Source organism: Mandrillus leucophaeus, unplaced genomic scaffold (genome assembly GCF_000951045.1).
Source record: "Mandrillus leucophaeus isolate KB7577 unplaced genomic scaffold, Mleu.le_1.0 Scaffold290, whole genome shotgun sequence".
Classification (NCBI taxonomy): domain Eukaryota; kingdom Metazoa; phylum Chordata; class Mammalia; order Primates; family Cercopithecidae; genus Mandrillus; species Mandrillus leucophaeus.
Window position 1 is genome coordinate 630,147 of NW_012103032.1, and position 8,849 is coordinate 638,995.

Here is an 8,849-nt window from a genome sequence, read left to right on the forward strand (position 1 = left end):
GGGGGGGGGGGCCACGGACCCCACCAGGCACCCCCACGCACATCGCAGCCCGAGCTGGGCTCGGGGAGCAGCCTCATGACTGCAAAGACTTGTTCCCAGCGCGAAGAAATCTAAAAACCACAAGAAAACTGCGAACGCCACGAACGCCTCCCCATCGAAAGGCACGAAATACCCTCCATGGACCACCACGAACCCCCAGTGGCTGAATACCTCGGAACCCCGACCACCGACCTCCTCCCGGGGCCCCAGGTAGGACAGCCTGGACGCTCGGCACCGAGCCAGGGGCCTCGGGACTGGGGGAAGCTTGGGTGATAGCGAGAGGAAGCTCCTGGGGGCGGGCATTCGGGGAGACACAGCGCCCCGGCGGGGGAGCTTCCTTCTCCAGGCTGGGCCTTGGCCTCCAGACGCCTCTCTCCCACCAACCCCTTTATATTGAGAGGGGCCTCAACCCCTCCTCATCCCCTCAGTGGAAACAATAAAGACAAATTTCTGTTGCTTCAGTGACTTCTGTGGGCCTGGGGTCAGGGAGGGACCAGTCCACTGGAGGGGAAGGGGGACCCTGGAGTTTCTGCTGTGGGAGAAAAAGACCTCAGCTGTTGGGGGTCCTCCTCTGGTAACCCATCCACCTTCCTCCACGTCACCCATACATGGCCTTGTGGGTCTGGCCCTCCACCCCGTGGTAGAGACACAGATACAGGTCCTGGAGAAGACACTTACTGCCCCGGTAGTCCTGCACAGATGGCACCAGTGTGGGGGCTCTAACCCAGAGGGAGAGCAGAGGTGAGAGAAGAAACCTCAAAGGAGGGGCTTCAGCTAGACACACCCCAACTCCCACCTGGCTCAAGTTTCTACCAAACAACCCAGCTTGGGCTGTCAGAGTTGGCACAGGAACAAGAAGAGGTGCCTTTGCCCCTCAGCATGCAGAGTATAGGGGGCCGCCTTCGCCTCCTGGACTTCTAAGTCCTTCTGGGGTGAGCAGAGCAGGAGAAAGGGTGGAGCCTGGCCAGGGCCTGTCCCTGAGAAGCTGGGTGTGAGGGTAGCTCTCTCTTCTGGGGGCTCCCATGGCCATCAGAGAGACCTGGTGGGGGAAGAGCCCCTGCCCTGATCCTACCCTCACATCCAGGTATGTCTCCAGGGTGTGAACCCCTGGCCCTAAGAAGTATCCACTCCTCTCCCCATTCACCACCCATCCCCTTAAGCTGCCAGAGAAAATGCTGGGACTTCAGACTCCCTCTCCCAGACCCAAACCGTTCTCTTGCAAAACCCTCTCTCTATCCAGACATCCCTTAGATTTAAGAATCAACCAGAGGCCGGGCACAGTGGCTCACACCTGCAATCCCAGCATTTTGGGAGGCCAAGGTGAGCAGATCGCTTGAACCCAGGAGTTTGAGACCACACTGGGCAACATAGCAAGACCCTGCCTCTACAAAAATAAAATTAGCTAGGTGTGGTGGCATGTGCCTATAGTTCCAGCTACTTGGGAGGCTGAGACAGAAGGATCGCTTGAGGCCAGGAGGTCAGGGCTATGGTGAGCTGTGATCATGCCACTATACTCCAGCCTGGGTGACAGAACAACACCCTGTCTCCAAAAACAAAAAATTAATCTGAGCCAAGCAGCTGCATCCTCTAGAAGTTGTCTTTTAGGATTTGGTTCTACTTCCAGGTCATTTGCACACATCAGATGGAGTAGGACTTGAGGAGAAACACAGTTGTGGTGCTATTTCCATTTCTGTGCAAGGTGCTAAGCCCAGAAAAGCGGACCCCTCATCCTCCAAACCCATAACCCCATCCCTTCAGGCCAAGCGTGTGGGGGAGGCAGGAGAAGCCATTCTAGGAACTGGACACATCTAGTTCCCTCACTTCTCCCCTTTACACACACACATGTACACACGCATGCATGCGCGCACTGTCCCCACCTATTCAGGGTGGCTGAGAAGGGCCAGGAAGAGATGGGTGCTCTGGGACTCTGGGCAGTCCTCCCTGGGGCAGGATCCAGGTCCTCGCCCTCACAGGGCTGGAGTGTGCAATCTACAGATTCGATTCGATTGGCTGGAACTCTCAGTTAATCTAGCCTCCTCCCCTTCCACAGCAGCTTGAATACCTCCTGTGCCCAGGACTTCACTACCTCGCGGGGCAGCCCATTCTCTCCAAACTTCTGGATGGCAGCTCAGGGCCCTGGATGCAGCCATGACTGCTGTAGCACCAGAATCGTTCTTCCAGGCTGGGCTGTGCGCCTGCCCCCATGCCAAGGATGCTTTAGTATAATTTTTGGTGCTTCTGCTGCCCAGGCTGCAGTAAGGCACTGGTGAGGGGCGCACTTGGGGAAGGGCTGTCATCGGGCCATGTCGGGAAGGTCTATGGGTGCTGAACTGGGAAGATTCAAGACTGCCACTTCACAGACTTGCCGAAGGACCATGCAGGACCATCTGCTCAGTGGAGTCCCTGCCTTCCTCTGGCCACCACTTGTCCCTCTGTGAAACGGAGAGGATGAGCTGAGCGACTCTGATGACCCCACCAATGTTCTGGATGATCCCCTTTTTCACTGCCCTGCCCTCCTCTTTCTCTCCCATGCATTTGGCGCTTCCTGCTGCCCCCACCAGGGGTCCACAGAGACACAGGACAGGCTGTGGCTTTGACTTGCTTTATTGAGCCTGTGCGGGAGCAGGGAGCAAGCTTTGGCCAGAGCCAAGGGTGCAGAAGGGAGAGCTGGGCTGGCACTGCTCATGGAGTCATAGGAGACAGAAGATAGCATTACAAGTCCAGCGGGCTGAGCTCCCTGTGAGGACAGGGCAGATCATGGCAGTGTAGGCGGTAGGCCTCGTGCCCTCAGGAGGCCTCAGGCTGGCTCTGGGCTCCTGTTCTCCCTCTTCCACCCCCCACTACACCTTTCCAAACTCTGATTCGGTCCCACCACCCCTATTTCAGCCCCAGGGAGTTGGACAGACAGGGCAGGGAGTCAAACTCACCTGGGGGCAGCAGCATGCGGGGACCCCCACTCCGAGAAGGCCAGCGTGTCCTCTTTGTGTCTTTTCCCATACCTGGGAGGGAAGAGGCAGCAGGGGCAAGCACTGTGCCCAGGTGCCAGCCCACCCGTTTCATATCTGCCCGTAGGCACCATGTCTCCCAGGGCACATTGGCCTAGGCCTGTTCAGCACAGATGCCCTGTTTTCCCAAGAGCAGGCCTGGAAGGGGCTGGGGCTGGGGATAGGGTGTGGCCAGGAATGTGGAGTGGGCTCAGGGTCCCAGGGGCTGGATCTCTCTCCCCGACTGTGGCACACACCTAGGTCTGGTCAGCATGTTGATGTATCTACGGAGATCAGCCGCATACTGGGCCATCTGCTCTGGCGTGGCATTGTCCCCTGGGTACACTGGCTCCAGCGGGGCTCCCTGGGCACCCAGCAGTGGCTGTAGTAACAGAGCCACACAGGTGGACAGGAGCAGCAGGGAAAGGCAGAGGCGTGTGGCAGCCATCTGAGGAGCAAGCAGAGGGGAGGTGGAGAGCCCGGGCTGCAGATTTCCCGTGCCCAGGAAGCAGGGTCCATCTACCCAGCCTCTTAGCCCATCATCCGTTTCTCCAAGCCTGGGGACAAGGGAGCAGAGCAAAGGGCCACTCCAAGCTGACCACTCCACCTCCTAGACACTGCTCTGAAGGCGCGGACAGCCTGTCCTGTGAGCAGCCCAGCAAGCCAGCGCCTTGCAAGTTAGAAAAGCATAGCAGAGAAAATGGGGACATGAGTCCTGGACACATGGGACTCATGACATCCAGGGCCTCATGGCTCCAAGGAGGCAGCAGCTAGTGGGAATAAGGCCATGCCAGGTCACCCACAGGGTGGGGGACACAGAATGAACTCGGGAAGCCAAGGACAGAAATCCATGACCTTGTGGGTCTGGCCCTCCAACCTGCAATGGAGACACAGATATGGGTCCTGGAGAAGATGCTATTGCCCATGTCGTCCTGCACAGACCGGCAAAGGCACTCACACAGGGACCCCTGTCACTCACAAGGTCACAGTCACACATTCCGGTTGTCCACACACAGTCATGAGTGTGCACATATACGTGCTGTCTTCTAGCGTGACAGGTCTGTCCAGATGCAGAAAGCAAGACCCAAGCAGGACCTTAGGCCTCCCAAGACCCCTGGCCCTGCGAAGCACCAACTCCTCTCCATCCGAGGCCCCAGCCTGGGGGAGGCCCCCAGAGCCCCAGGCACGCTGAGCCCGCTTACCTGGAGTCCAGAGTAAATGGGTACTAGACCAAACAAGCACCTGCCTCAGGCTGGATGGGCCCCTGCCCTCGGCTGGGCCGCTTTATAGCCCTCAGCCCCCCAGAGTCCCCGCCTCCTGTCAGCTTCTCTCGCTCCACAGCCCTCGCCCCTCCTCCAACTGTCTCCCGATATTGTCAGTATCTGAGGCCAGAGACAGGAGGAGGACAGGGCAGTGCTGTGGGTGCCAGACCAGCAGCATAACAGACAAAACTGGACCACAGGAAAAGTCTCCTGTGGGCCCCCATCCCTGACACTCCTTCCCTTTGGGCACCAGAGCAGGCTTGGTTCAAGAAAGATGGGGTTCTGGAACTTCAGAGTGACTGAAAGGTTTTGGTCACAGGCCTTGGAACTAGCTCTCCTGCCTCCCAAGGATCAACCCAAATCATCCAACAGATTCCCTCGGGGCAGAAGATTGAAGCTGCAGCTGGAAGATTGAGGCTGCAGCTGGAGCCTCCAGGATGAAGAATGGAAACTCAGGCCATCCTCTGAAGCTTGCAACTAGAACAAGGTGGGAAGAGGGAAGGCGCCTCAGGTCCTCAGGCAAGGTGGAAAGGAGTGGGGTACCAGGCTTGGAGAAACCCATTTGGTGGGTGCATAGGATGCAGAATGAGAACTCATATGCTTGAGTTCAGGGGAAAGGTTGAGGGGGTGCCAGTTTCCCGTAGCCATTTCCCTCCCCATCTCAGAGCCCCCATTCCAGGAAAGTGCTAAAAACCAGCATCATTTGTAAAGCCTCACATTTTCCAAAGTGCTTCCAGTTCAGTCACCTCACTAAATCCCCACAACAACCTATTTTGCAGATTCAGGATCTGAAATCTGCTCAGAGATGTCAAATCGCTGTCTCCAAACCACACAGCCAGTCAGTGGGAGATTCAGGGTTTGAAACAAAATCTAATGCCAAAATCTAACTCCAAACCGGACTGTTTTTTTCCTAAGTGGGGCTGTCAAAGTATTGGTAGAATTTCCCACTTTTTGGCTGAGAAACCTGAGGCTCACAGAGGTAGAGATGCTTGCTCAAGATCTCATAGCTACCGAGGTCCCAAATTCTGGCTTAGATTCTCAACCCCACTAATCCATCCCCACCAGAAGCCCCTGAATCTCCCCTGGCCAGCACCTCTTCCCAACCCCCAGTCTCCTTCCCCAGCTTAGGCCAAGGAGTGGTAACTGGCTGTGTCTGAATGACACGGTGACACGGAGTACGGAGCTAAGGACTTATGACTGCTGATGTTCTGCTGTCCCAGATTAGTACACCAAGAAGTTGGGGGGTGGGGGGACTGTTGGGGAACAGGGAACTGGAGGTGAAACTCCAGGGATCTGGCAGGGTGGGGTTAGAGTCAGAACTGGGACCAAATCCTGGCTCTGCCATTGGCTGGCTGTGTGAACCTGGGAAAGTAATTGATTTAACCTCTCTACAGTAATTGATTTAATCTCTCTACAGAAGGAAAAGCTTCACTTTTCCTCTCTGTAAAATGAGCTCATCACACCCATCTCAAGATAGGGAGAATAAAGGAAGGCTCAGCAAACATCAGTGTACTGCCTTAACCCTCCCAATTTTGATTTTTGTTAACAAGAAGAGCAATATTGCTTCACCAGACAACTTACATTCCGCAAGGCAAATATGAAAGTCGCTCTGTCTCAGCAAGCCCGGGCCTTTCTCTGAACTGAGGTTTTCTGCTTGCAAAACAAGGGTGTGAACTGGTGACTGGTCTCAGGCTGGCCTTGGGTTTGGCAGGGAGAGGTTGCAGCTATTGCCGCCAGAGGGCGCCAGGCTCCAACCCTAGTTAAAAGGGTCTGAGCTCCCACAGGACCGTGGCCTTGGAGGGACCTGTTCTGGCTGCTACTCATGTGGGAACCCAGCCCCACTCGACAGACAGCGGATCTAGGGATTGATTCAGATGCCAGGGCCACTTGTAGTTCTGTCCTGTCGCAGAGGTAAACCTAAGTGCCTAACAAATAACAGGTACTCCACAAATGTCAACCAAACTGTAGCTTTCATTTTTCTCCTGTGCAAACAACAGATTCCTCTTCTGGGTCCTCTCAGGGATGTGGTGACAATCCAGGAGGAAGTGGTAGTAGATGTGCTTTCTACACTGCATGGCCATGTGTGTTCATTTTCATACCGCTTTGAAAAGAACTGTCCGAGGCCAGGCGCAGTGGCCCACACCTGTAATCCCAGCACTTTGGGAGGCTGAGGTGGGCGGATCACCTGAGGTCAGGAGTTCAAGACCAGCCTGGCCAACATGGTGAAGTCCCATCACTACTAAAAACACAAAAATTAGCCAGGCGTGGTGGCGCATACCTGTAATTCCAGCTACTTGGGAGGCTGAGGCAGGAGAATCACTTGAACCGGGGAGGCGGAAGTTGCAGTGAACCGAGATCATGCCACTACACTCCAGCCTGGGCAACAGAGTGAGGCTCCATCTCAAAAAACACACAAAAAGCAAAAAGAACTACCCGAGATTGGGTAATTTATAAAAGAAAGAGGTTTAATTGACTCACAGTTCAGCATGGCTGGGGAGGCCTCAGGAAACTTACAATCATGGCAGAAGGCGTAGGGGAAGCAAGGCATCTTTCTCACAAGGCAGCAGGAAGGAGAAGTGCTGATCAAAGCGGAGAAGAGCAACTTATAAAATCATCAGCTCTCGTGACGACTCACTCACTATCACGAGAACAGCATAGGGAAAACTGCCCGCGTGATTCAATGACCTCCACCTGGTCTCTCCCTTGACACATGAGGACTATGGGGATTACAATTTAAGATGAGATTTGGTGGGGATGCAAAGTCTAACTACATCACTATGTCTAGAGCACAGCAATGGTTCTCACTCATCTTCATGTGTTCCTGTCAGAGGCGTTTGAACCAGAGCGACTCCATCTTGAACAGGGCTGGGTAAAATGAGGCTGCTACCTGCTGGGCTGCATTCCCAGGAGGTTAGGCATTTTTAGTCACAGGACAAGATAGGAGGCCGGCACAACATACAGGTCACAAGACCCTGCTGATAGAATGAGGTAAAGAAGTTGATAAGAACACACAAAAACCAAGAGAGTGATCAAAGTGACCACTGATTGCCCTCACTGATTTTTCTTTTTTTCTTTTTCAGCAGAGATGGGCTTTCACCATGTTGGTGAGGCCGGTCTCGAACTCCTGACCTCAAATGATCTGCCCCCATCAGCCTCCCAAAGTGCTGGGATTACAGGTGTGAGCCACTGCACCTGGCCTCACTGATCGTTATACACTAATTATAATACATTAGCATGCTAAGAGATGCTCCCACCAGCGCCAGACAGTTTAGAAATGCCATGGCAACATCTGAAAGTTACCATCCCTGGTCTAAAAGGAGGTGGAACCCTCAGTTCTGGGAAATCCCCACTTCTCTGGAAAACTCATGAATAATCCACCCCTTGTTTATTAGTATATGATCAAGACATAACCATAAAAATAGCCAGGCAGCAGCCATGGGGGCTGCTCTGCCTGTGGAGTAGCCGTTCTTTGTTTCTTTACTTTCCTTTTATTTATTGATTGATTTTGTAGAGATGGGGGCTCACTTTTTTGACCAAGCTCAAACGATCCTCCTGCCTCGACCTCCCAAAGTGCTGGGATTACAGGCATGAGCCACTGCACCTGGCCCTTGTTTCCTTATCTAATAAACTTACTTTCACTCTACTCTGCGGAATCACCCTGAATTCTTTCTTGCGTGAGCCCCAAGAACCCTCTTTTGGGGTCTGGGTCAGGACCTCTTTTTGGTAACGTTCCCATAGTGCTTGCCACAGAGCCCTGCTTAAAGAAAGCACCAATTCACCGGGCACGGTGGCTCACGCCTGTAATCCCAGCACTTTGGGAGGCCAAGGCGGGCGGATCACAAGGTCAGTAGATCAAGACCATCCTGGCTAACATGGTGAAACCCAGTCTCTACTAAAAATTTAAAAAATCAGCCGGGTGTGGTGGCACATGCCTGTAGTCCCAGCTACTCGGGAGGGCGAGACAGGAGAATCGCTTGAATCTGGGAGTCGAAGGTTGCAGTGAGCCAAGATCGCGCCACTGCACTCCAGCCCGGGCGACAGAGAGAGACTCGGTCTCAAAAAAAAAAAAAGAAAAGAAAAGAAATAAAGAAAGCACCAATTCCTGGTTTGCAGACCCACCAAATGAAGATGATAGTGGTACTTCTTCCTCTGCCCAACACCATGCCCTCTGGCACAAGGCAGATGGCCACTGGCGGTGATGGGGCTGGAGTAAGTGCTATGAGACTAGGAGAGGAACACCCCAGAAACACCTGAGGTCACAGAGTGAATGAAGGCAGGTAAAGGAGCAAAGGGAATGGGGGCCCCTACATACTCGACCCCAGGGTAGCAGCTTGGCCCTCACCGAGTCCTCTATCACACACATTCCCCTGCCCCGCCCCCATCCTGGCTGTCTAACCTCAATCCCTGCTGCTTTCAGTTAATCAACCAATGAGTGGTCATTTATCGCACATCTGTTCTGGGCCTCATGGGGGCAGCAGGATGTGATGAAGAAGCAAGGGTTCTACAAAGAGGTCAAAGCTGTGTGAGAACCTGGGGGAAGGCTTGCTTTTTTTTTTTTTTTTTT

At 54.0% G+C, this 8,849-nt stretch overlaps 2 protein-coding genes across 2 annotated transcripts in view; both read right to left on the minus strand.

Annotated features, from left to right (window-relative positions):
- The window catches only part of LOC105543839 (leucine-rich repeat-containing protein 37A3-like), a gene marked incomplete at its 3' end in the record, with an annotated part of 16,715 nt that extends 14,471 nt beyond the window's left edge, over positions 1-2,244 (minus strand). The window contains 4 exon segments of the mRNA XM_011985989.1: positions 137-328; positions 642-758; positions 1,917-2,028; positions 2,154-2,244. Of these exon segments, the coding sequence (XP_011841379.1) occupies positions 137-328; positions 642-758; positions 1,917-2,028; positions 2,154-2,244 (512 nt within the window).
- Positions 2,245-2,625: 381 nt separating this feature from the next.
- PPY (pancreatic polypeptide) lies at positions 2,626-4,280 on the minus strand. The gene is made up of 4 exons (XM_011985877.1): positions 4,226-4,280; positions 3,281-3,471; positions 2,967-3,038; positions 2,626-2,776 (listed from the first exon to the last, which is right to left on the minus strand). The coding sequence occupies exons 2-4, from the start codon at positions 3,469-3,471 to the stop codon at positions 2,752-2,754; spliced, it is 288 nt and encodes a 95-aa protein (XP_011841267.1). The 5' UTR covers positions 4,226-4,280; the 3' UTR covers positions 2,626-2,751.
- Positions 4,281-8,849: the final 4,569 nt, after the last annotated feature.